The 26,429-nt window shown below is 54.0% G+C and overlaps 2 protein-coding genes across 4 annotated transcripts; one reads left to right on the top strand and one right to left on the bottom strand.

The window, feature by feature from the left end:
* Positions 1 to 203: 203 nt before the first annotated feature.
* On the top strand, positions 204 to 5,973 carry Emp3 (epithelial membrane protein 3 (MAM blood group)). Of its 2 annotated transcripts, none has more exons than XM_076542696.1 (5): positions 204 to 2,100; positions 2,901 to 3,015; positions 3,210 to 3,312; positions 3,820 to 3,960; positions 4,929 to 5,973. In XM_076542696.1, exons 2-5 carry the CDS (start codon positions 2,938 to 2,940, stop codon positions 5,096 to 5,098), a joined length of 492 nt encoding a protein of 163 aa, XP_076398811.1. In that variant the 5' UTR covers positions 204 to 2,100; positions 2,901 to 2,937; the 3' UTR covers positions 5,099 to 5,973. The 2 variants fall into 2 exon arrangements, with proteins under 2 accessions (XP_076398811.1, XP_076398812.1); XM_076542697.1 differs by having other exon boundaries at positions 1,975 to 2,102; positions 2,904 to 3,015.
* On the bottom strand, positions 5,945 to 26,414 carry Tmem143 (transmembrane protein 143). Of its 2 annotated transcripts, XM_076542620.1 has the most exons (8): positions 26,123 to 26,414; positions 25,560 to 25,794; positions 24,021 to 24,125; positions 15,684 to 15,878; positions 14,558 to 14,688; positions 12,849 to 13,128; positions 9,184 to 9,373; positions 5,945 to 6,931 (listed from the first exon to the last, which is right to left on the bottom strand). In XM_076542620.1, the coding sequence occupies exons 1-8, from the start codon at positions 26,143 to 26,145 to the stop codon at positions 6,708 to 6,710; spliced, it is 1,383 nt and encodes a 460-aa protein (XP_076398735.1). In that variant the 5' UTR covers positions 26,146 to 26,414; the 3' UTR covers positions 5,945 to 6,707. The 2 variants fall into 2 exon arrangements, with proteins under 2 accessions (XP_076398735.1, XP_076398738.1); XM_076542623.1 differs by lacking the exon at positions 25,560 to 25,794 and having other exon boundaries at positions 26,123 to 26,407.
* Between the last annotated feature and the right edge of the window lie 15 nt (positions 26,415 to 26,429).

Raw genomic sequence — 26,429 nt, 5'->3', positions numbered from 1 at the left:
GAAAGAGTGTTCAATCTGTCCCCGGCCCCTTCCGCCAGTTAGCATCTTCTTCCTTGCTCCTGGCTCCAACACTCCTCCCAGCCCTGGGATGCATCCTCCTGTCGCTGCAATCCCAAAGGAGCACAAGACTGCACCCCAGGCCCTCAGTTTTATCCTCAGTGACCCGCTCTACTTCGTGGAGGATCAGAGTTAGACTTCCCCAAGTCTGTGCTCCCCACCACCACCACCACCACCCCACCCCCGCCACCTCATTTAGGATTCCAAACTTGAGCTCTGGGACTCAATGAACCCAAGTATTTGCCCTTTCTCCAATTACTAGAGCCTCTGAACCAGAGTGTCCCGGACTCCTCTAGGAGCCCCAATGCCTGCTGTAAGCCGTACAAAACTGCCAAGCACTGCTCTAGACCTATGCTACCCACTGTTTGGGTGGAGCTCCGCCTCAACCCCTGGCACCCTGGCATCCCTATACCCAAAGAGTCTGAAATGTTCTGGTGGAAGATCCACCTCAAACTCTCCTCCCCCATCTCTTTCCCTAAACCCGCCAAACACAGCTCCTCCCCAAGAGAGGCTGAAGACCACTCCCACAGGGTACATAAAGCTGCATCCCAGAGAACAGACGCGTGGTTCTTCCGGTCTCTCATTCCTGTCTCCTCTCACCTGAGAACGCTTTACCCTTTAAACCCGGCCTTTTCCTAATTGGTCTAGTTTGGATTGCTGCGTTGGTGCCCAAAAGACTTACCACCCACTACACTACCCCTCCTTTACAGATGAAGAAAAAACCGTAGAGAGGTCATTAGTAACTTGTCTAGCATCACAGAGCCAGTGAGTGGCTCCAGGGTCTACTGGATGGTGTCCAGTTCCTGGCCTCTCAATCGCCAGCCTAGCCAACTCTCACCTCGAGGCTTATAGATCATGACACCCAGGCCTGGCCCCGGCAGATGCCCACACATGCCATCATCCAGGTCCCCAGCCCTTACTTCATCAGAACCAGAACTTGGTCCCCTGCCGAGGAACGCAGATGTACTCAGTCATCATCCACACCACCTAAGCCAGTGTCCTGAGAATAAATAATGGCAGTTCGCATTGCAGCCCAGGGGGGCACGGTGCTGTGAGAATTCTAATGGCCTCCCACAACACTTACAGTAAAAGCCAGGTTCCTCCATGAATGTTCAAGGAAATCCTCTGATGTCCCTGCTCACCACACCCTGGGCTCCCTGGGCTCCCTGGGCTCCAGCCACACTGGCCCTTCTGTCTGCTCCCCACACAACAGGAGCTTGTTCTCGGGGCCTGGACAATTTTCTTTTCTCTCTAGTGTCAAAATGACTCCATTCCTTGAATCTCAGAATCACATCCTCCAAGAGGCCTTCCAGGATTATCTTGTTTTACTTAGCCCCCACCCATCCACCCACCCACCTAGTCATTATTTCCATTACTCTATTTTCTTTACTGACTGTATATTGTACCCACTATACAGATTTGCAAACTGATGCCCAGAGGAGTGAAATAATCTACCCAAAGTCACACAACCAGAAAATGGTGGCACTAGAAAAAGGATACATCCTGCTCCTTTCCATAGATTCATAGTTTTTGTCCCAGCTCAGAGTCAGCCCAAAGTTTGATCTATGTCACAGGAGTCTGGCCTTCTGCAGACTCATGTGTCATCCACTCTGCCCCAAACTCCATCAAAGAGAGAAGGCATCTGGTCCAAGGAGGTAAGGTGCCCCACCCCAGGGCCCCACAGACTTCTCATCTGAGCCCCAAAAGGAGGTCCCAGAACATGCCCACTGTATGACTGGGTGGGCAGAGAAATAAGGAACCAAGTTCTTGTGCCCTCCCCGGCTGCAGAGCTCAGCTGGGCGAGGCCAAAGTGGATATAAAAGGGTTGGTATATATTGAGAGTTAGGAGAAGCAGAAACCACCAGAAGAGGGGGAGAAAGGGAGGGGGAAGGAGAGGGAGAAGGGTGAGTAGTAAGGGGTGGAGGGAGGCGTGAGGGAGGCCGAGGGAGGCGGGGGCCTCCGAGTGGAAGGAGGGAGCAGAAGGGCGGGGCAAGAGGCCCGAACGAGGACAGACTCCAACTCCGACTTCTTCAGCGGCTCTCGGTAAGTTTTCAGTCCGTTATTCAGACAGGACCTTATTTACTAGGCAGCATGGCACCGTGGGAGGGGCACCCTCGGCAGGAGGAAACCCTCCACTCAGCTCCTGAGGACACTGGGAATTGAAGAAGTGGTCTCTCGGCCTTTGTGGTGGGGAGCAGTAGGACCATCTACAGTACTTGTGGTCCCAACAGAGCACCATGGGAAAAGTCCTGTAGCCTCTCCATGGGCTCTTTCCACTCTCCTGAGACTAAGGGGTGCAGGAGGGCTCCCAGGGCTGAGTTTTCTGGACACTGAAGGGTGGTAGGAGGTGGTCTCGCCACTCAGACCTCCCCTTCCCCAAGTGTCCAGAGCCTTGGGTCTGCAGTAGGGTGGGGTGAGGACCGGAGAGGCTCAGCCACAGGCTGGAGTTTCTCTGGTGCTGGAGGGAGGGGGATGAGTCACCCATGACTCACCCCATGAGGAGAGAGTGAGTGAGTCAAGGATGCCTGTCCTGGGGGCAGGCTCCTGCTCCTCCTGATGGATTAGAAGGGGTATCAGTGTAAACTTTAACACGGTGGCCCACATAGCCCAGGGACAAGGCACTGCAGATGCGCCAATATATTGTCAGCCCTGTGCATCTGTCTCCCAGAGTCCAGGTAGGACATCCTCTAGGCCGCTCGAGAGCCCAGGAGCCCTGGGCTCACCCTTCTATCCCCAGGGAGGACTGCTCAGCTGCTCCCCTTCTCCCGCACACCCAGGGGCCTTCCCAAGCCCTCCTCCCGCAGACCTGGAGCCAGACCCTGCCCTCTTGCCGCCCTCTGCAGGTTTTGTCCCCTGCTCTGAGCCTGGCATCTGGCGGCCATGTCCCTCCTCCTGTTAGTGGTCTCTGCCCTTCACATCCTCATTCTCATCCTGCTTTTTGTGGCCACTTTGGACAAGGTAAGCTTCCAGCTCACGGTGAACCCCAGCTACGGCCCAGCTCTTAAGCCTGTGCCCCCCACTTCTACTTCTGGGCCAGTCCTTTCCCCTCGCCCCCCCCACCCTTTTGGCCCACCGGTCCACACCTCCCAGGTGCCCCCATGCCCACTCTCCCTGACGCTCTCCTCACCCTCGCTGGTCTCTGTCCTTCCCAGTCCTGGTGGACTCTCCCAGAGAAGGAGTCCCTGAACCTGTGGTATGACTGCACTTGGAACACCACCACCCAGACATGGGCCTGCAGTAATGTCAGTGAGAATGGTGAGTGTCTCGCTGAGGGCACAGAAGGCCCCCAAATAGGCCAGGGCCGGGGTTGGGAACCAAGCCTAGGCTCTGAGCATCTGGGGCTGGCATAGGCAGCCTGTCTAAATGGGAAGGCCACTGCCTCTGTTCTGATGGATCCAGGAAGGGTGGTGGCCACGTGCTACAGGCTTAAGGAATGGGGAGAAAGCCCCCTAAAATCTGAGAGGATAAGGCTTTCCAAAGCTGTAAGGAAGTGGAGCTAGTGTTGTGAGTGTGGGAGCCATTCATTGAAGCCGGGCAGAGTAAGGAAGGGCCCGAGTTCTAAAGAGAAGGAGTTGCCTCCTTCCAAAATTCTAAGTGACAGCCTGTGAGGGTGAGGCTGGAACTCATCAGGAAGGTGTTCGCATGGTAACACATACACCCATGAAGCTTGCCTGGCTGAGCCGGGAGTGGGCAGAGATCAGCAAGTGGGGCCGAGGGGGCGGGGCGGGCAGGCTGTGACCTCCCCTGTGTCTCCCCCTACAGGCTGGCTGAAGGCAGTGCAGGTGCTCATGGTGCTCTCTCTCATCCTCTGCTGCCTGTCCTTCATCCTCTTCATGTTCCAGCTCTACACCATGCGAAGAGGAGGGCTTTTCTACGCCACCGGCCTCTGCCAGCTTTGCACCAGTAAGCACTTCCCCAAGATCAGGGGAACAGGAGTACACCATGCTAGGCCTTCCCCCAAGGACAGCCTCTGTGGACTTGGGAGTTCTCAGAGGTTCTGTGGTGGTCTTGGGACCTTACTGAGCCAGTGCCTGAGAAGTAGGTTTTCGTAAATGATTTGGGTTCCAAGAATGGAGGCAGCTAAGAGATACCACAAAAGGAATATTCTGAATCATATCAGCCAACTGCTGTTTCTTGTACACCGACCTGTTCAGGGAGTTTACTTTTTCTCTTCGCTCGGTATTGGGGATATAACACAGGGCTTCTGCCATGCTAGACAGGTTATCTCTGAGGCATGAGCCCAGCTCCACACTGATGGATTCAAGGCATGTGCTTCCCCCACCCTCTTATTTTTTATTTGAAAAAGGGTCTCACTAAATCGCCCTGGCTAGCCTTGAGCTATCTATTCTCTTGCCTCTACCTCCTGAGTCACTCAGAGTGTAGGCGTGGGCCATCAAGTCATGTTCCACTTTTTTTTAAGGTCAAATAATTTGAGGCTTAAAGGGTTTGGAGGACAAAGAGGTCGATGAGATCTGAACACACAGCTCTTTTTTTTTTTTTTTTTTTTTTTTTTTTTTTTTGGCTTTAAGTGCAAAGGGCTGAGTTGATCATGGTGGTTTTGGAAACATCCTTCCTGGGTTCCCAGAGAAACACACAGACACAGACACAGACACACACACACACACACACACACATACACACACCGTGTTACTTACTCATGTTTGCATATTTGGCTCATAAAAAAACTAAAAAATTCCATGGATGGATAGCTGCCATGGCCTATTTCACAGATGATCAGTTGGGGACCAGCAGTGAAACAAGGTGCCCAACGCCCCTCTGCAGCAGTTGGTGCCTGTGCCTGGGTTCTGCTGAGGACCCGGGGAGTGCAGCCTCCCTGCACACCCAGCCTCACACTGCTGTCCGGTCCGCAGGTGCAGCTGTGTTCTCTGGGGCACTGATCTACGCTCTCCATGCTGAGGAGATCCTGAAGAAGCACCCACCTGGCGGTAGCTTCGGTTACTGCTTCGCCCTGGCCTGGGTGGCTTTCCCACTCGCCCTGGTCAGTGGCATCATCTACATCCACCTGCGGAAGCGTGAATGAAGGCTATGTCCCCAGAAAATAAATCCATCTAACCATGAGCCTAACATGGCTCCCTTCCTCCTTCCTTAACAACACCCGTTGCCTCCAGCCTCATCCAGAGCTCAACTCCCAGGCTCTCCGCCCTGGGACACTGGCTGGAGCCAGCTGCCCGGGGGATTTTAGCTAAGATAGATCAGGCTGCATCCCATTCCTCCCTGAAGACCTCATTAGAACTCGGTCTCGGTCTCCTCTCCCTGCTCTCGGGGACCCAAGCTGCCTTGCATGATCTCTTCCATACCTTCTCTCTGACTCAACCACTGAAAGAGCTGTTTCCTATTGCAAACTGTTCTCCCTCCTTTCCAGAGCCTAACTCTTCCCACACCAACACAGGCCACCGCTACAGCCAATAGAACACGCCCTCTCCTCAGGCAGTGGGCACCGGCTGGCTCTCCCGATTTCCCAGGCAGGGGGCACCGGCTGGCTCTCCCGACTTCCCAGGCAGTGGGCACCGGCTGGCTTTCCCGACTTCCCAGGCAGTGGGCACCGGCTGGCTCTCCCGACTTCCCAGGCAGTGGGCACCGGCTGGCTCTCCCGACTTCCCAGGCAGTGGGCACCGGCTGGCTCTCCCGATTTCCCAGGCAGTGGGCACCGGCTGGCTTTCCCGATTTCCCAGGCGCCTACTCATGGCTGTGCACCACTGTGCTGGACAATCTGCACTCCTGCCCGGTCCTGTTATCTGAGTCCTGGACTCGTGCAATCAAAGCTTCCTCAGGCATTAGTGCTTCTAAGATTCCCGTCCGGGACCCAGCCACACCCTCTTTCCAGGATTCTGACCAAACCCCTCCACCTGCAGCCACACTAACCAGATTTATTAAACATTATTTATTCCTTTGGAAGGAGGTAAAGTGATAAATATTGCACAAGCCAAGGTGGTTTCTGCAGCAAGGCAGAGAGACCTGAGAGCCTGCTGGGGCCTGAGCAGGAGTGATCTTGGGGTGGAATGCTGCATGCCCACCGGCTTCTTTGGGGCAGGAAGTTCCCTGTGTCTTCAACCAGAGCAGATCAGCGGCAAAACAGATGTTTCTTCTCCCGTGGATTCACGGCAGTTCCTCCAGGAGTTCTGATTGGCTGCTGCCCCTGCGTGAAGTGCCCAGTATCTGTTACCCTGAGTGGGCCAGAACCAAACGGCTTGCAGGCTGCGGTGGGCCCCGCCCAGGTGCATGCGGCAGGCAGCTCCCGTGCAGGCTGAACAGATGATGAAGCGTGGCCTCCAGGCCCAGCTTTCACAGCCTGGCGGGTCTCCGGGCAGCTGTGTTCAACCTCCCCAAGCCCCGCCCCTCCACCCGGCCGCGGGGAGGTTCTTGTTAGCAGCAGGGCTGAGAAATAAAACACAAGCTGAAATAAACGGCTTCGATTGGCTGGCCTCAGGAGGCTGCTTAGCAACTGCCAGCGGCCCCGATTGGCTACTCTTCAGTCTATAGCATTGCAAAATTAATGGTCTAGCAGAAATAATAGCCTGTCAACAACCAAGAGTCCAGGTAGGAGATACAGTGGCCACGATTGACACCTTGCTGTGTGTGGAGGAGGCAGAGCCTGGCACGCTGCCAGTGCTGGGCCTGGTCATAAGTGGTCAGGGTGAGGGGTAGCTACCACCCGGTGCGGCAGCCTGCGGGGCTCCTGGAGTACCTAGGACCAGGGGGTCAAGTTCTGGCAACTCGGGTGGTGGGAACAACCCGAAGCTGGGAGTCAGGGCTTGCAGGTGGGCCAGGGCCCGAGGTCCATTGAAGGCCACATCACAGCCAGACTGGGCTAGAAGCCAGCTCTCCACTTCAGACTGCAGCCACTTGGAGGTCTCTGGGGGGAGAGATTATGTTCAAGCTGAAGTTAGAGGAGACCTGGGCCTGAAGGACAATATGGAAGGCCCAGGGACAGCAGGGTTGACATGGGGAACAAGCAGCAGGGTTGGCCTGGGGACAGCAGGGAGGATCTGGGGGACAGCAGAGAGGACCTGGTGGACAGCAGGGAGGACCTGGGGGACAGCAGGGAGGACCTGGGGACAGCAGGGAGGACCTGGTGGACAGCAGGGAGGACCCGGGGGACAGCAGGGAGGACCTGGGGGACAGAAGGGAGGACCCGGGGGACAGCAGGGAGGACCCGGGGGACAGCAGGGAGGACCAGGGGGACAGCAGGGAGGACCCGGGGGACAGCAGTGACATGGGGACAGCAGTGAGGACAGCAGTGACATGGGGACAGCAGTGACATGAGGACAGCAGTGACATGAGGACAGCAGTGACATGAGGACAGCAGTGACATGGGGACAGCAGTGACATGGGGACAGCAGTGACATGAGGACAGCAGTGACATGAGGACAGCAGTGACATGAGGACAGCAGTGACATGGGGACAGCAGTGAGGACAGCAGTGACATGAGGACAGCAGTGACATGGGGACAGCAGTGACATGGGGACAGCAGTGACATGGGGACAGCAGTGAGGACAGCAGTGACATGAGGACAGCAGTGACATGAGGACAGCAGTGACATGGGGACAGCAGTGACATGAGGACAGCAGTGACATGGGGACAGCAGTGACATGAGGACAGCAGTGACATGAGGACAGCAGTGACATGGGGACAGCAGTGACATGGGGACAGCAGTGAGGACAGCAGTGACATGAGCACAGCAGTGACATGGGGACAGCAGTGACATGAGCACAGCACTGACATGGGGACAGCAGTGACATGAGCACAGCACTGACATGGGGACAGCAGTGACATGGGGACAGCAGTGACATGGGGACAGCAGTGACATGGGGACAGCAGTGAGGACAGCAGTGACATGAGCACAGCACTGACATGGGGACAGCAGTGACATGGGGACAGCAGTGAGGACAGCAGTGACATGAGCACAGCACTGACATGGGGACAGCAGTGACATGGGGACAGCAGTGACATGAGGACAGCAGTGACATGAGCACAGCACTGACATGGGGACAGCAGTGACATGAGGACAGCAGTGAGGACAGCAGTGACATGAGGACAGCAGTGACATGGGGACAGCAGTGACATGAGGACAGCAGTGAGGACAGCAGTGACATGAGGACAGCAGTGACATGGGGACAGCAGTGACATGGGGACAGCAGTGACATGGGGACAGCAGTGACATGGGGACAGCAGTGACATGAGGACAGCAGTGACATGAGCACAGCACTGACATGGGGACAGCAGTGACATGAGGACAGCAGTGAGGACAGCAGTGACATGAGGACAGCAGTGACATGGGGACAGCAGTGACATGGGGACAGCAGTGACATGAGGACAGCAGTGACATGGGGACAGCAGTGACATGAGGACAGCAGTGACATGAGGACAGCAGTGACATGGGGACAGCAGTGACATGGGGACAGCAGTGACATGAGGACAGCAGTGACATGGGGACAGCAGTGACATGAGGACAGCAGTGACATGGGGACAGCACTGACATGAGGACCGCAGTGACATGAGGACAGCAGTGAGGACAGCAGTGACATGAGGACAGCAGTGACATGGGGACAGCAGTGACATGAGGACAGCACTGACATGAGGACAGCAGTGACCTGGGGACAGCAGTGACATGAGGACAGCAGTGAGGACAGCAGTGACATGAGGACAGCAGTGACATGGGGACAGCAGTGACATGGGGACAGCAGTGACATGAGGACAGCACTGACATGAGGACAGCAGTGACATGGGGACAGCACTGACATGAGGACAGCAGTGAGGACAGCAGTGACATGAGGACAGCAGTGACATGAGGACAGCAGTGACATGAGGACAGCACTGACATGAGGACAGCAGTGACATGGGGACAGCAGTGACATGAGGACAGCACTGACATGAGGACAGCAGTGACATGGGGACAGCACTGACATGAGGACAGCAGTGACATGAGGACAGCAGTGAGGACAGCAGTGACATGAGGACAGCAGTGACATGGGGACAGCAGTGACATGAGGACAGCACTGACATGAGGACAGCACTGACATGAGGACAGCAGTGACCTGGGGACAGCAGGGAGGACAGCAGTGACCTGGGGACAGCAGGGAGGCCTAGGCGACAGGGAAGGTTTACCTTCAGGTGGGCCTTGGGCGCCCCCTGGCCGGCGGCCTAGGAAGCTGTGAGCCAGCAGGGCCTCCTTGATGTGCTCCTCCTGCGCGCGCAGTGCCAGGGCGCTGAGCAGCTCGGAGTTGTTGGATGTGCTGCGGTAGTACAGCATGTGTGCCAGCTCCAGCGCCTGGGCACTTCTCTGCTGCCCAAACACCTGTGGGACGCAGGCTCAGGTCAGAGGTCAGGCCCCCCAAAACCAGAGCGCCCTGGCAGTCTGCGTTGGGGCTGAGGCCAAAGTGCACCCCCCGCCAGTGGCCCACTGCTTTGTTATCTGGCAATATGTTAATGAGTTTGTGCCAAGGTTTTAAACATGAGTCTTAGCCTAGGAAATTCCAATGCCAGTGCATCCTTGTCAAGTATCCTTCCACATTCCCAGTGACATGTCTAAGATTAGTTTTATAGTGGCCCAGGACAGAGAGCCTGGGGCGTTGGCGACGTAAGAATTCATCAGGCTACCTTATTTCTGCATCTATTTGAACCTTTCCATAACTGAAAAGGAACAGTTTAAGCTACTACGCTATAAAGAAAACTTCAGCACTTAGGAGGCAGAGGCAGGCGGATCTCTGTGAGTTCGAGGCCAGCCTGAGCTACAGAGTGAGTTCCAGGAAGGCGCAAAGCTACACAGAGAAACCCTGTCTTGAACCCCACCCCCCAAAAAAAAGAAAAGACAACCTCAGGAAAGGGCACCGGGTGCAGCCTGACCCTCTCGCACACTGCAAATCCACTTTAGCCAGGAAGGATGAGCTCAAGGCAGCTGTGCCTGTGTGTGGCCTCCGCCATCGACTCCCAGCTTCCGGCCTGGATCGAGCGGCCTGCAGCAGCTCTGTCTGCACCACAAGGCTGGTGCTGCAGGGCCCAGGAAGGCACCACACTGACCCCTTAAGGACCGACCGGCCATGTCCACCTGGGCCAAGAAGTCAGCCTGAACTGACACAGCTGGGCGCCTCCCAACATGGCTGTGTGGCTGGGCCTGCTGAAGAGCCCACACTATGAATTCTATCCCGGCCTTGGAGCCAGTTGCCATAGAGACAGGAGTCCTGTGCTAAGGACCATCATGCACGGAAGAGTTGGGTCTCCTGTCTTCACCTGCCGAGACTGGAGTGCAGAGTCTCGTGTCTAAAGGAGCACGCCGCACTGGCCTGCAAACACTCCCAAACCGCCCGCTCCCCACTCTGGTAACCCTACCTTCTATGTGTCGCCATCCTCATCCCTCCAAGCCAGCCTGTCTGTCCCTGACCCATCCTGCTCCCCGCCTCCTCCCTGGCTTCATGTCCCCATCCCCTGCTCATAGTTTCCCTGGCTCAGAATCGGAAGCTCCGAACCTAGTGCAGCCCACACAGTATATACTGCTGTGCCCACGTAGCCCTGCCCCTCAGACCGTGGGTCTTCAAATGGGCCCCCCAGTCTTAGAAAGCACCGCCCCATCCTCAAGGCTGTGCGGAGAGAGTGGATGCATCATCCCCAGGCTCCTACAACCATGCCACTCCACCTGTCCACCTGTGTCCACAGGCCTTCAGCCCCTAGGAGGGGCCTACACGTCTCCACAGCCTCCAGGTTGCTCCTGTCCTGCTCTGTGCAGAGAAGGCAGACATACGGTAGGGTGCCAGAGACCCATCCCAGACTAAGTGATCCAGGAAGGCATCAGGGAGCTCATGGCCTCTGGGCAAGGGATAAGGAACGCGTAGGGGTGGCCAGCCCAGTGAGAGAGAATACATTCAGTCAGAGGGGGTAGCACACACAAATGCGGAGTTTGGGGAAGCAGGAGAGACCAGGGTCACAAACACACCAAGAGCAGAAACTGCAGGTGGAGGCGATATAATGGTGGTGAAGACTGCAACCAACCACAAGGTAAGCTGAACAGGAAAGCCACCAGACAGGGAGAAGAGAGGACCTGCCTTGGGTGGAGTTGGGAATGGGCTGCAGGGCCACCTGGAGGCTGGGAACAAGGCAGACATCATGGCCATGCCCCCACTAACAGCAGATATGGGAGATGCTGGCTGAGCAGCCAGTGAGAACCACTGCTTCAAGCCCAGCTGGCCAGAGACTCAAGATGGAGGAACTCCTCAGCGGGAAAAGGGTCTGCATCCTGCTCCAAGACAGGAGCTGAGAAGCCAGGCAGACAGCATCTGGTTCCACACAGGCAGAGATGGGAAAGGACCAGAAGAGGGGCCTGTGGGCTGGGCGGTGGTGGTGCACGCCTTTAACCCTAGCACTCGGGAGGCAGAATCAGGCAGATCTCTGTGAGTTCGAGGCCAGCCTGGTCTACAGCGAGAGATCCAGGACAGGCACCAAAACTACACAGAGAAACCCAGTCTCAAAAAAAAAAAAAAAAAAAAGAGGGGCCTGTGGTACCCAGGGACACTGAAGCACAGAAGGGATATGGATGGCCGGGGGTTCTGGTGGGAGGCCAGGGCTGGGGCCCCAGCTGGAACAGGAATAAATGGGTAACCAGAGAACCCTCCACTCCCGTAAGGCTCTGCAGCCCCGTGGACCACTGAGGAGTGAGAGGAGGCTCACCTTGCCGGTGTCCCTCCCCAGGACACTGGACCCCTTGCTTGCAGTCTCGCCCTCTACTGGGCTTGTGGCCCAGCAGCTCCTCCCTACTTTTAACCTGTGGTTCCCTCTACCCGGAGGGGAAAGCCCAGAAGGATGTGTGGGCATGGGCCACCCTGGCAACGCTGGGCCTTGTTTAAAACGCTGTGGCACACTCCTCTCCTACCCCCAGTGCTGGCCCTGCGTATCCAGTGCCCTTGTGGCCAGTGTGGATTTATCACAGGTCTCCCTGAGAGAGAGCCCGTCAAAACTGCTGGAAGCAGCGTGAGAACTAATGATAGAGACACACAGCTCATGGCAAGCCGCACTCCTGAGGTGGTGCAACCCCAGAACTGAGAAAGGCCAACGCTCCCATCCATCTCGGCCAACAGGGCACACAATGGCACGGAGAACACAAGTTGGCTGTCAGCCCCACCTGCCCTCTTGACCCTGAATCCCAGCTGCTGAGCAACGCCTACCTGAGGAGGCCCTGAACTCATGCTGCAGCTCAGAGGGGAAGCTTATTAAATACACAACTTCCTGGCCCAGGCCCTGAGTTTCCAAGCCTGTCTTCTGGGGCTGGAGCTGGCTCTCTTGGTGATCCCGGTAGCCCTCCAGGAAGGAAACTCAAGGAACAAGGAGTCGCACTGTGAGCATCATCACCTCCACAGTGACCTCGCATGGTACTACTTCCTGTGGCCAGGTCCACGCCGACTCATTTAACCCCTGTCCACCCCTCTACATCAGGTCCGGTCACCATTCTCTTTGAGGGACAGGAGCTGAGGCAGACGGAAGTCAGGCATCTACTTCGGACCACCCAGCTGGAGAGCAGTACTCATATTGCATCCAGTCAGTCAGGCTCCACAGTCCACAGCCTTGGTTATGCTCTTCAAATGCCTGTGCCCCACTAGGACTCGACTGTGCTGACGAAGAGAGAAACTGAGGCACTGGGAGAGAGCCCTGTCTGGGGTGAAGGGTGCTGATAAATGAAGTAAGGAAGACGTAAGAGCATAATGTCCCAGCAACAGCACGTGGAATAGCGAAGTCCAGGGGGCCTGGCTGGGCAGTCGAAGCAGCAGGGACCCCAGGGTGCTTACCTTGGAGGCCTTGAGGCCCATGAAGATGGCAAAGAGCAGCAGCAGCAGGGAGGTGGCCATCTTGAGGTCAGACAGTACCACCATGCCCACATTGACGAAGAACACGACTCCCGAGACCACCAACATCAGGTTGATCAGGGCGCGCCGCATCATGGGCGTGCGCACCTTCAGCTCGGGGAGCAGCTGCTCTAAGCCCTCCAGCGGGGTGTCCTTAAAGCTCTTCAGAACCAGGTGCCCCCGTTTCGTCCGGGCGGCCAACACCACGCGCTTGAAGTATCTCCTGAGGGCCAGAAAGGAGGGTGTGAGTGCTGTGGGAGGAGTGGGAGGCCAGAGCCCTGCCCTGTAATGGCCACTCTTGGTTGTCCCCCTGACCACGTCTGGAATCAACTGAAACCCAAGATGTCGAGCCCTCCTGTGAGGGAGTGCTTGACTGGATTGCTGAAGTGAGCATCCCTAAAACTTCGCAACCACCTTCTAGTGACAGCCCACATAAAAGGCCTGGGGCACACGCCATTGATTCCAGCACTCAGGAGGCAGAGGCAGGTGGATCTTAGAGTCTGAGGCCAGCCTGGGCTACACAGGAAGTTCTAGGCCAGTCCAAGCAACCTAAGGGAGACCATGTCTCTAAACAAACAAGTACATGGATAGGAAGAAGGACGCTTTTGCTTTTTGCCTGCTTGCCCTCGCTCTCACAGGCAAGTTTATCCTCCTGCTGGGGTATTCGTTCCAACCAGCAGCTCTCTAGAAACCTCCAGGACTGAAATTACTGCATTCTAACCCTTTCCATCATGAGGCAGCCATGATTGGACTACCCTGACCACAGCCTGAAAGCCAGTCTAATAAATCACACACGCACACACACACACACAACTCTGTTCCTTTATTTATTTACAGGAAGGTTGTTTTTTATTTTATTTTATTTTTTTAACATTTATTTTACAGTGTTCTGTCTGCATGTATCCTTGCAGGCCAGAAGAGGGCATCAGATGTCATTACAGGTGGTTATGAGCCACCACATGGTCGCTGAGAATTGAACTCAGGACCTCTGGAAGAACAGCCAGTGCTCTTAACCTCTGAGCCATCTCTCCAACCTCTGTTCTTTAAAGAACTCAGGCATACACAACCTAAAACTCCACATCTCCAGCTGCATAGCCTTTTAGATAGCTACTTAATAGCCAGGCATGGTGGTGCACGCCTTTAATCCCAGCACCAGCAGAGCCAAGCAGATCTCTGAGTTCAAGGCCAGCCTGGTCTACAGAGTGAGATTGAGGACAGGGACCAAAGCTACACAGAGAAACCCTGTCTGGAAAAAAAGAAGGAGGAGGAGGAGGAGAAAGCAAGCAAGCTACTTAATCACAAAGAACTGGAAGTAAGTCACATGTTCAACCATGGGATTGGTTAATTATATATTCCTGTACTGGACCTGTCAGCTGGCTGTGCCACTTCTTCAGGATGGGCCCTCCTCTCTGAAATTCTCAGTTTTCCTCATCTGGAAAATGGGGATGACTGACCCTCCCCTTCTCTTCCTGTAGAAACAGTCGTTCTCACTTTCTCTTGGGGAGAAAAGACTGCATTTTGACAATTTGTACCTCCTATTTCTGGACTTCTCCCTGGGGCCAAAGACACCAAAGCCAGACACTGACCTGTCAGTCCCTTCTCAGCTCAAGCCTTGCTCCCCTTTACTGCAACAGGGAACAGGGCCTCCTCACCTCTCCGCAGGAGGCAACCTTCTGAAGAAGCCACGCTTGGAGCCCACACTGGACATGTGTGGCATCTGCCCCACTCTCTGGCCCAGGGCCCAGAACTGCATGTAGATATACTGATCCAAATTTATTGTCACCTGCCAAGGGGGAAAGGAAGCAGAGGTAGCTGAGCATACGCCGGGTGTTAAGGGCACCGTGCCAGAATACACCTCCTACCCAGGAACGGACCCTGCCTTGTGCGGCTGATCATACAGTGTGTAGGGAGGGGAGTCAGGCATGGTTGTTCATGTTGTACACTGCATAGGGCTGGGCCTGCACACAGGAGACGTCTTAGAATCTAAGGCAGCACTGGTTTGAAGAGTCTCCATTTATGAAGCAACCACAAAGACAAGACATTGCCACTTAACCACGTCTTCCCACCACTGGCAGATCACATCCTAAAATATGACAGAATATGTCTAAAAAATCCATCTTAATGTTCACTAAAACATGGAACTGGAAGATTTTAGTATTTCTTCAGTTTTGTTGACTTTATGGAAGGGAAAATAAAGAGGTCTTTTGGTTGTTGTTAATTTTTGGTGGGTTTTTTTAGAGACAGGGTCTAGCTATGTAGTCCTGACCGGCCTGGAATTCACTACATGTAGACCAGACTGGGCTCTGGCACTCAGAGATCCACCTGCCTCTGCCTCCTGAGTCCTGGGATTAAAGGTGTGCGCCACCACAGCCAGCCTTTGGATTTTTTAGATTTACTTTTATTCTATATGTATCGGTGTTTAGTCTTCACGTATGTAAGTGCACCGCAGACATGCCTGGTGCCCACCTGTAAAAGCCAGAAAAGGGCACCGGATCTCCTGGAACTGGAATCACAGACAGCTATCAGTGACTATGTGGGTGCTAGGAACAGACCCTGGGTCCTCTGCAAGAGCAACAAGTGTTCTCAACCATCAAGCCACCTCTCCAGCCCGTGGAATGAGTTTCATATCGTTGCCTATAGAATCCTGCCGGGTAGCAGCACTGCACCTGGCCCTGAGACCCTCATCTGAGTCCCTTTCCTGACAGAGGGCACCCAAGTGGCTGGGGAAGGGGAGTGCTTCCCCGAGGTAAGCAAAACGACTCCTCTGGGGACAGGTACCTGGACCTCGTCCTGAGGGTGATGGACGACGAGCGCGTAGGCCAGGGCATCTTCAGAGAGTGCGGAGAAGTTGGCCTGGGCCAGCAGGGGCTTCAGAGCCTGGAGCACGTCCTTCTCGCTGGACAGACGCTGGGGGTCAGTAAGGGACGGCTGGTCCAGGGTCTCCCTGTCAGGGTTGATAGGGTCATACAAGGCCTGAGGAGAAACAATAGGAAAACCAGGGAGGTCACAACACAGGAATGTGGGCCCCTGGGGCCTGGGGAAGTCCAGAGCTTGGTGTTCTATACTCTCCTCCAAGGCCCTGTGTTACCAGCCACACACACCTTAAAACACTATGCAGCTGGATGTGGCAGCACACATCTTTAATCCCAGCACTCGGGAGGCAGAGTCAAGTGGATCTCTGTGAGTTAAAGCCCAGCCTGGTCTACATAAAGAGTTCCAGGTTAGCCAGGGCAACATAGTGAGGCTCTGTTTCAAAATGAAAAACAACAAAGCATTGTGCAGATAAACTCAGCCACATCTCCAGCTTCCTTCTGAGGTCTGCCCTGAGTAGGTGGTCTCTCCTCCAAAGCAGCTGCGGGAGGCCAGACTGCCTGGAGAGACTAACCTCCCAGCAGCCAAGGCCAGGCCACTAGGAGACAGGTCCAAGCAGGGACTGAATGGAGGTGACAACCACCCTTCTGAACGCCAACTGCTGCCTGATGTGCAAGCCTCAATCCCTACCTGCTACGAGTGCTTTAAAATCTGCAGATGGGGCAGTGGGCTAGAGAATCCTTGAAGAAGAGGGCCCGGAGACGTTGTCACTGGGCATGGTGGCATACACTGTTATTATCCTAGCTCTCAGGAGACTGAAACAGGAGTAAGCCTGGGCTATAGTAAGACCCAGTCAGAACAAAACCTTTCAGACTGTGGAAGGCATGGTCCTCCCAGGAGCAGCAAAGGCCCAGGCAGGAGTGTGTCTGAGCTGCAGTGACCAGTCAAAAGCTGCCTACATGCCTCCAGCCCCTCCCCACAGGGACCAGACCATATCCAGCCCACAGCTCCAAGCCTGCAGGTCTCATCCTGGGCAGACCCAAGCTTCTGCTTCTTCCTTGCCTGTCTCAGGAACCCCAACAGAGCTCCCACCATCCTGGGCCTGCCTCGTGTGGTCCAGCACAATGTGGTACGACACCTGCCTCCAGGATAGTGAGAAAAGCAAATCTTTCCTCAGTTCTCCCCTGTATCCCCTCCCGAGGCTGTACCTGACTAACCTCCCTGTATAAGAAGATGTATATATATACACACACACATATATATATATGTATATATGTATGTATATATATATAGCTCTGGACCTGGTGCCAAGGCCTGTCTTCCCATCTTCTAAAGAGACCGAAGCAAGCCTGGTGGTGGCAGCACACTCCTTTAATCCCAGCACTCGGGAGGCAGAGGCAGGCGGATCTCTGTGAGTTCAAGGCCAGCCTGGTCTACAGAGTGAGATCCAGGACAGGCACCAAAACTACACAGAGAAACCCTGTCTCGAAAAACCAAAAAACCAAGAGAGAGAGAGAGAGAGAGAGAGAGAGAGAGAGAGAGAGAGAGAGAGAGAGAGAGACTGAAGCAAGAACAGTGAAAGCTCCCAGCTTGGGCAACTTAGCAATGTCCTGTCTCAAAAATGAATGAACAAACAAATAAACGAAAGAATTAATGAATGGGGCTCCTGATGAAGTTCAGTAGTAGAGCACTTGCCTAGAATCCTCTGTTGAGGGTTTGAGGGTGTGGCTCAGCATCCTGGGTCCCAGGATGGCAAAAACATTAAAAGGAGAAAGTCAAACAGACAGGCCCAGCGGATCACAGGGGATGAAATGCTGCCATTTCATGGGCAGCCATTTCAAGGGGCAGGGGGACAGCAACATGGAAGGAATTGTTTGTCCCAGGGCCCCACAGGACTCTGCCTCTAGACCGTTGTGTAGGATCTGTGTGTACACTGTCTGTGCACTCGCTAGTACTAACACCCCATCAGGATCTCACATCAGTGTGTCACACTTGTGCTTCAAATCACTGCAGCCCCAACATTCCATCAAAATAGCCACTCTTCATTTCCTCTCCAAGATACTCCCCTCTGGTTCTAGTGTCCTTCGGTCATACCAGCCTGTCGCTCTCTGTCCCCTCAGCCCTCCCCTCCCAGGATAATTCATCTGCAGGTTCCTATCATCACCCCATATTCAACTCCTGATTTCACATGCTGAACCCCCATCTCTCCTGACCCCTCCACTCCCTCCTGAAGGGTCACCTTGGGGCTTCCGTTCACCCGTTGACTCTCCCCACTTAACACTAACACAGGGCATGCCCCACGGCTGTCCACTGAATTTGGAATGAAATGTGAATCTTTTTAGGACCTTAAGAGCGCCCTCAAATCTGCCCTGGCCCCCTACATGTCCTGTACTGACAACCACCCCCAGTGCTCCTGGAGGTGGGGGGAAGAATAGGGAGAATCCCAGCTGCCAGCCTATCTGGTCCCAGCATGATGTGTAATTTGTCCCAGACAGTGTGACTCGCCTTGGAGGGAAATGGAACCCAGCCCACTATTGAGGGACACAATCTCTGAGCAGGTACCCCAAGACAGTGGAAGGCGTTCCATATGGAACAGCTTGAGCAAAGACTGATAGAGGAAGTATTTAGACTTCTAATGCCAGTGAGCAGGGAGATGCTGGGTGTGTCCATACCTCAGTTTTCACATCTGTAAGGAAGGATGACAGCGGTCCCATTTCACAGGCTGGAAATGTGCCTCTAACTTGCTTCAAGCAGAACAGAGAAATGTGCAGAATTTTTGCTCACTCTTTCCGTCCTTCATTGGGATTTCACAGCAGTGTGCAGAGAATGGGCTGGCTGCAGGGCCCGTGAGACTTGAGGGTGTCAGTGAGGTCTTGAGCCCATCCAGATGGGGAGGCCTCGGGCAGGGCTCAAGCAAAGTTAGCTATAGAGCACATCCACAGATGCCCAGAGTGACCTCGACAGATTGTGCAGCTGGGACTGAAGCTGCAGCCTTCGAGGAGGAGGAGGAGGAGGAGGAGGAGGAGGAGGAGGAGGAGGAGGAGGAGGAGGAGGAGGAAGAGGGCTGTAGCCTTCAGGCAGCCTCCAGCCAGGTTCTCCTCTGTGGGCCTCAGGCTAGAAACCTAGGCCTGGCGTGACCTGCTGGCCTCCTCCCCATGCTCCTCGCAGTCCCTTCTCCCCACCTCCCCGCTCAGTCCTCTCTGCTGCTCCCCTCCTCTTGTGTCTGCCCTCGTGTGTCTGCCCCCCCCCCCCCCCCCGCGTGTCTGCCGCCCCTCGTATGTCTGCTGCCCCCTCCCGGCGTGTCTGCCCCCCCCCCGCGTGTCTGCCCCCCCCCCCCGTGTCTGCCCCTCTCCTCGTGTGTCTGCCCCCCGCGTGTCTGCCCCCCCTCCTCGCGTGTCTGCCCTCGCGTGTCTGGCCCCCCCCCCGCGTGTCTGCCGCCCTTCCTCGCGTGTCTGCTGCCCCCTCCTCGCGTATCTGCCCCCCCCCCCCCCGCGTGTCTGCCCCCCCCCCCCCCCCCCCCCGTGTCTGCTGCTCCGGCACTTTTCCCAGTTCACTGCTCCCCACCACAGCACAGGCCTGACCACCACAAGCTTTGTTTCTGCGTGTTTGCTTTGATTTTTTAAGATTGGTTTTATTTTATGTGGCTAAGGGTTTTGCCTACATGAATGGATATGTACCATGGTGCCCACCGAAGTCAGAAAAACACATCAGATACCCTAGAACCAGGGCTGTGGCCAGTCATGAACCACCATGTGGGCGCTGAGAACTGAACTCAGGTCCTCTGTAAGCGCCACAAGTCCTCTTAACTGTTGTGGAATATTATTTTAACTGGGCAAAGATGTGTTACATTTGTTTTTTTGCTGTGAGATATTACTTTAACTGTGTAAAGGTGTGTTACATTTGTTTATGATGCCTTTGTTTAAAGATGTGCTGCATTGGTTTCACCTGCCTGCTTAAGGCACCTGATTGGTCTAATAAAGAGCTGAACAGCCAATAACTAGGCAGAGAAAGGCTAGGCAGGGACAGCAGGCAGAGAGAATAAATGGGAGGAGAAATCTAGGCTCAAAAATAAGAACGAGGAGAAAAAGGAGGAGGAGGAGGAGGAGGAGGAGGAGGAGGAGGAGGAGGAGGAGGAGGAGGAGGAGGAGGAGGAGGAGGAGAGTAAGGGAGAGTTCCTGGGGCCAGAAGCCAGGCAGACACCAGCCAGCCAGACATAAAGACAGCAGGAAATTAAGATATAAAGAAAGAAAAAAGGTAAAAAGCCCCGAGGCAAAATGCAGATGAAGAGAAACAGGTTAACTATAAGAGCTGGCAAGAAAAGAGCTGAGCTAAGGCCAAGCATTCAAAACTAATAAGTCTCTGTAACATGATTTGGGAGCTGGTTGATGGCCCAAAAGAAAAAGCCTGGTACACTTAACTGCTGAGCAATCTCTCCAATTCATGGCCTCCCCATCTGGATGGGCTCAAGACCTCACTGACACCCTCAAGTCCCACGGGCCCTGCAGCCAGCCCATTCTCAGCACACTGCTGTGAAATCCCAGTGAAGGATGGAAAGAGTGAGCAAAAATTCTGCACATTTCTCTGTTCTGCTTGAAGCAAGTTAGAGGCACATTTCCAGCCTGTGAAATGGGACCACTGTCATCCTTCCTTACAGATTTGAAAACTGAGGTATGGACACACCCATATCTGCCAATTACTTACAAAAGCCCTTTAGTGCTTGGGAGGCTAAGGCAGGAGGGTTGTGCATTTGTGGATTTGAGGCCAGTCTGGGTTACCAATGAGACCACACCTCAATAAATAAATAAATAGAACCCTGCCAAGGTTTCCATTGCCCTTGGGAATGGAAGGGAAGCAGGATCATACACCTACAAGACCCTACAAAGCTTTTAGGTAATATTGGTGTGCTTGTATATCATGGAAGGATACATGACAAGATTGTGGAGTTGATTCTCTTTCTACATTTACCTGGGTCCTGGGGCTGGAACTGAGGTCATCAGGCTTGCATGGCAAGAACGTTCACCTGCTGAATCATCTCACTACCTGCTATGGAGCTTTTGAGGAACAGGTTTCATTTTATTACCAAACTTTTTAAGATTTTTTATTTTTAATTATGCATGTGTATTTACTGTGAAGGCCAGAGGGAGGTATGGCTCCCAGGTGCTGTAGTTACAGGTGGTTATGAGTCACCTGATGCAGCGCTAGGAACCAAAAGGTCCTCTGGAAAAGCAGCAGGTGCTCTAGAGCACTGAGCCATCTCTCCAGCCCATATATATACATAATATAGTATGAGAGTATGAGTGTGTGTGTGTGTGTGTGTGTGTGTGTGTAGTTAAGTATGAGAGTATTATGAGTGAGTGTGTGTGTGTATAGTTAAGTATGAGTATTATGAGTGAGTGAGTGTGTGTGTGTGTGTGTGTAGTTAAGTATGAGAGTATTATAAGTGTGTGTGTATAGTTAAGTATGAGAGTATTATAAGTGAGTGAGTGTGTGTGTGTAGTTAAGTATGAGAGTATTATGAGTGTGTGTGTGTGTGTAGTTAAGTATGAGAGTATTATAAGTGTGTGTGTGTGTGTGTGTGTGTGTGTGTGTGTGTGTATAGTTAAGCATGAGAGTATAGTGAATGAGTGAGTGAGTGTGCACACCATGACATGTGGGAAAGTCAGAGGATAACTTGAAGGAGTTAGTTCACTTTTTCCACCATGTGGGTTCCAGGGATCAAATTCAGGTTACCAGGCTCGGTGGGAGCACCCTTATAAAATAGGCCATTGGTCCTGCTTGGTTTTTTGAAACAGGTTTATGTAGCCAAGCCTGACCTTGAACCCATGATCCTCCACCCCCCACCACTGGGGCTGTAGGAGTACACTACCAGACTTGGTCCCTGCAAGTTTAAACTTAAGAACCACATGAGGTCAGCTGCTGCAACAGTGGGGTCTCGCCAAGCTGCAGGAGGCACCATTTCAGAATCTGCATGCTCACCTCCCTGCCGTCACAGCCAGCTTCACAAGCTACAGACCACAGCCGCCTCCACCCACATGGGGCTCTACTTCTTGCCTGTCCCCACCATTCACACTCAGCCCCCTGAGGGCAGCCACAGGCCTGATGGGAAGGCTCAGTGAAGCCCCACATTGCTGGAGAATAAAGGGCCACGGCTGTCTGGTGGAACCACATCCTGGGGCCTCCTACCTGAGCCCTAGTATTTCGCAACCCGGAGCTGACCTCATGCAGTTTCAGGCTATCCCCAGCAGGGCCCAAACGCTACCCACTCGCCCCTTCCCTGCCACGGCCTGGGCTATCCTGGGCTGTTCTCGTTGGCTCATGTCCCAGCATAGAGCAGTCCTGAACACACTATGTTCAGAGGAGACCCAGGATCTAACTACGTCTGAGGCTGATCGGGGCACACAGCTGTGACAGCAGTATCCTGCTGAGGCCAGCAGTATCTCCACCTGCAAGGTCCCCGTCACACCTCCACTTCCCACGTTCTGGAGACTGTCCAGCAGGCTGGGGCACAGGACCAGTGACGGGCTGTGGTGTCAGGACCCTCTGTTTCCTAAGAGGCCACCAGAGGGAGCCTGCTCACACTGACCATGGTCCTAGTCCCCTGCGCAAACCCCTCCTCTATTACTTTTTTGTTTCACAGGGTGGGGGAGTGTGCACAGCACCAGCCTAAGGTACCTCTGCCTCCTAGCACCTGACCAGGAACTGCCCCATCAATAGGGTACACTCATATTCTATTCTGCAGCTCAATTATTTAAAAATTTACACGGCAGGGCCAGGCACGGTGGTTCATGCATTTAATGACAGCACTCAGGAGGCAGAGACAGAGGCAGGCAGGCAGGCGGAGCTCTGTGAGCTCAAGGCCAGCCAGGGCTACACAGAGAGACCCCATATCAAAGGAAGGGGGAAAGGAGAGTACATTTTACATAGCAAAACATTTCGAACAAAACCCCAAAACTCTACCTTTAGAAGCCACGGGTGCCCCAATGACAGAAGACAGCGGCAGGTGAGGAGGCCTGGGACTGAGCCTGTACTTGTGACCCCTGTGACCTTGAACATTCCCAGGTCCTCCCTGAGCCTGGCTTTTTGTCTGCACAAATGGAGCTGGCAGCGGCAGAGCGGGCTGCTGTGGGACACAGTGCACCTGGGCTCTGAAGGGTTGATGTTGTTGATGTTGTTGATCAAGGCAAGAAGGACAGCCGGAGGCTGGAGTGTGGAGGCAACTGAGCAGTCTGTGGGGTCCCAACCTCGTGCATCTCAAGAAAGCTCAACCCCTCATCAGCTGGTGGGAAGGAACCCTAGCCTAGGGCCATCCTTCCTGGTGAGCATCCGGTTGACCTGCAGCCTTAGCTACTTCAAGTGACCTTGGCTGTCACTGTAACCTATGGCTGTGCCTAAACGACTCAGCTCTGTATCGTCTACGGAAGAGCTAGAGGAAAAAGGTCAGCCTCCATGCCAAGACATGGCATTAACAGCTTAGACTGAGGTGGTGAAGACAGAGCCCTCATGGAGATCAAAATCCTTATAAGAGACCACAGAGCTCTTACTCAGCCCTCCCTCATGTGAGGACAAGGCTGAGAGCCTCAGGTGTGAATGAGGAAGCAACCCCGTTAGACCCTAGATCCTGGACACTGGGAGCTTCTTAGAGCCTGATGTCCCTGGGGATAAACACTAGTGTGTAAAACACCCAACTGACAGTATTTTTGTTACCACACCCTGGTCTGAAACACTACTTCTCTTAGTCTCGGTACCACAGATCCCTCCAAAGCTTCCCCTTCACACAGACCGAGTCTTCCAATCATTCTGCGCAGTCCAACAAGCTGCTCAAATAGCTAACTTCCTCCGGGCACACTGGCACACACCTCTAATGCCAGCACAGAGGAAGCAGAAGCAAGTGGGTCTCTGTGAGTTCAAGGACATCCTGGTCTACATAGATTCTGGCCAGCCAGGTCAACGTAGTAAGATGGTGTCTCATTTTAAGAGAGAGAGACAGAGACAGAGAGAGACAGAGAGAGACAGACAGAGAGAGAGAGAGAGAGAGAGAGAGAGAGAGAGAGAGAGAGAGAGAAAGGAGAAAGACAGACAGACCTAAGTTCCTTCTCCCTGCAGATCCCACAACCAGACATCATATTTTACATTCATTTTACTTCCTGGCTCCCCATCTGAAATGCCAGCTCCATGAGGGTATGGCTACATCTGTCCTGGTCTGTCCTCAGAACGTAAAGGAGAGCCAGGCTCCAAGCATGTGTCAGTCACTATGTACGAAACGAAGAGCAAACATGCATGACAAGACTGGACGGCCATCCTCACCTGCAGCCTGGCCAGGAGCCGATGGTAGTGAAACAGGGTACAGAAGTCCACGTGGGCTGAGAATGCCTCCAAAGCTGTTCTCTCTGCTGGGCTGGAGTGGAACTCCTGGCACCCAGAAAGAAAACCTAGTTAAGCCTCTTCCTCTCCCTTCAGAGAAACCCTTTCATGGCAACCCACATACAGAACGGGAATTCTGGGCTTTTAATTTTTTTATTTAAAAACTGATTTTGGCAATTGTACAGCTCCAGCACAGCACAGGGAAAAAGCAGGATGCTTCAAGGGCCAGAGGCTGGGCCCCTGCCATGCCATGACTTTGCACATTCACGGTACGTGTGCCATGTGGCAGCCGCTCTTTCTCGGCAGAACATCATCCCCCAGAGAAGGGACAGCGTTGATGGAGTTAGAACTCCAGTCTTTCAAAGGGGGAAACTGAGGCTCAGTGAAGCCATTGGCTGAGGGTCATGATAGGTCCATCTGGCTCCAGAGCACCATATAAAGATGTCCATTATCCGGAAAAATGTCCAAACCTACCTGAGCTTCAGTTTCCTCATGAGCAAATGGCTATGGAGAATTTATTTATTTATTTATTTATTTATTTATTTATTTATTTATTCTGTATGTGTGTTTTGAAAATATATATATATATATCAGTAGGCACACACGTGTGATATATATATCACATGTGTGCCTACTGCCAGCTGTGGTCAGAAGAGGGCACTGGATCTATGGACAGTTGTAAACTACCATATGGGTGCTAGAAACAGAACTTGGGCCTTCTGCAAGAGTAACAAATTCTCTTAACTGCTAAGCCATATTCCCAGCCCAAGTAGGGGAAATTTTAATGAGATCATATATGCACATGTGCATATAAAGTCTAGCACAGGACTTGGCATACACAGCAGGTGTTCAATAAATAACTGTTACATTAATGAATGATCATCTTCAACAATGGAAGGTCTGACGGTGATGGTGGGCTGAGAGCTCAAACTCGAGAACAGATCAAGGATGAGGCAAAGCATTCACTCGGAGCAAGCGTGAGTCACTCACTACCTGCAGCCTCGGATGGGTCACTCGCTTTCGCCTCACCTGTAAAATGGGATGGCGGTGGTCTCTTTCTTAGTGGGTTGTTCTGATGGTTCTATACATTACAAACATGTAACACAGTGCCGCAGGGTAAGAACTCAAAGGGTGATCATTATGATTACGGCTTTGTGGGTACGGTTTTATTACGTCGTAGAAAGTAATGATGAGGGTGATAGTTCTATCTATTTCAAGGGGGAAAACTCATGGCCCAGAGTGCCTGTCCACGGCCCCGGAAGAAGCCCGGGTCCGGAGTTCCTTAGGCATCTCACCTTGGAGTGCTTTGCCCCTGCGTTCCAACTCTTCTGGCAACCACTAGGAATGCTAAGTAAGGGACCCGGAACTACAACTCTCAGGAGGCGCCAGAGCAGTCCTCAATAGCAGGCATAGTGGTGCAGCGCAAGGCCGGCTGGGAATTGTAGTCCCCAGGCTCTCGGACCCCTGGTGGGCAGGCAGTACCTGGATCAGGAGGCGGAGCAGCTGCTCCTTGGAGAAGGGAATGAAGCGCTCGCGGTACTGCTGGGCCCAGTCTCGGGGCTCCGTGGGGTTCCACATCTTTCGGTACACCCCCATCCTGTTCGCCAGGGACGACAGAGCCCGGGGAGTCCCGTGGAGAGCAGGCACCAGGGACCAGACTCGGCCCTTGGCCCCCCACCAGGTCACAGGCAGCATGGCCAGCCCCCTTTCCCAGAGCCTAAACATAAGCAAATGAGGGGGTGTCAAAGGTCAGCTGGAGGGAGCGCCTCCACACGCCCCGCCCGTCAGGGCACTGTCCCTATCTAATCTCTTTTGTCCGCTTCCTTCTACACTGCACATTTAGGTGGGTGGGTTGCAGGCTGAGGTCAGAGGTCGCAGTTTGGGGCGTTCTGCAGGCCCGGGGAGCCTGTAGCGGTGCAGGTGGTCTCTGCGGCGCCCTGACAGCAAGGTGGCTCTCGGGAGTGTTGAGACTCTAGGAGAAGTTAACAGCGGGTGTGGGTCGTCCTCCCTGGGCCATGCAATTTCCCCACCCTCCCTTCCCTCACCTTAGCCGACACGCGACTGTCATTGAGCCTTCTGCGCATGTGTAGGAAGAGGTGCTGGGCCCAGAGGAGAGGCTTCAGCAAGCAATAAGACGCATGCGCAAAGCCTGGGCCTTGGAAAAAAAATTTTAAAGCGCCTTTATCGCGACTGCGCATGCTTCGCCGCTGATCTTTGTTTAGGCGATGCGCACGCGCCGAAGAAGCCCACCGGGTCGGCTCTTTCAAAGGACGAGTCCGGAGGCCGGGGCGGGGTCGCGCCCTCGAGCGCGCGCCCGGCCAACGGCGGCCCGCCCAACGTCTGTCGAGACCA

This window comes from Peromyscus maniculatus, chromosome 1 (assembly GCF_049852395.1).
Source record: "Peromyscus maniculatus bairdii isolate BWxNUB_F1_BW_parent chromosome 1, HU_Pman_BW_mat_3.1, whole genome shotgun sequence".
Taxonomy (NCBI): Eukaryota; Metazoa; Chordata; class Mammalia; order Rodentia; family Cricetidae; genus Peromyscus; species Peromyscus maniculatus.
The sequence above is the reverse complement of the archived record's forward strand: the minus strand, read 5'-3'. Positions and strand labels throughout refer to the sequence as shown.

Coding starts and splice junctions, on each gene's coding strand:
- Emp3 (XM_076542696.1), top strand. CDS start 2,938: ATGTCCCTCCTCCTGTTAGTGGTCTCTGCCCTTCACATCCTCATTCTC. Junction 3,016..3,209: donor TTGTGGCCACTTTGGACAAG/GTAAGCTTCCAG, acceptor TGTCCTTCCCAG/TCCTGGTGGACTCTCCCAGA. Junction 3,313..3,819: donor CAGTAATGTCAGTGAGAATG/GTGAGTGTCTCG, acceptor CTCCCCCTACAG/GCTGGCTGAAGGCAGTGCAG.
- Tmem143 (XM_076542620.1), bottom strand. CDS start 26,145: ATGACAGTCGCGTGTCGGCTAAG. Junction 15,879..24,020: donor GGCTCCTGGCCAGGCTGCAG/GTGAGGATGGCC, acceptor GTTTCTCCTCAG/GCCTTGTATGACCCTATCAA. Junction 9,374..12,848: donor TGGGCCTCAAGGCCTCCAAG/GTAAGCACCCTG, acceptor TGCGTCCCACAG/GTGTTTGGGCAGCAGAGAAG.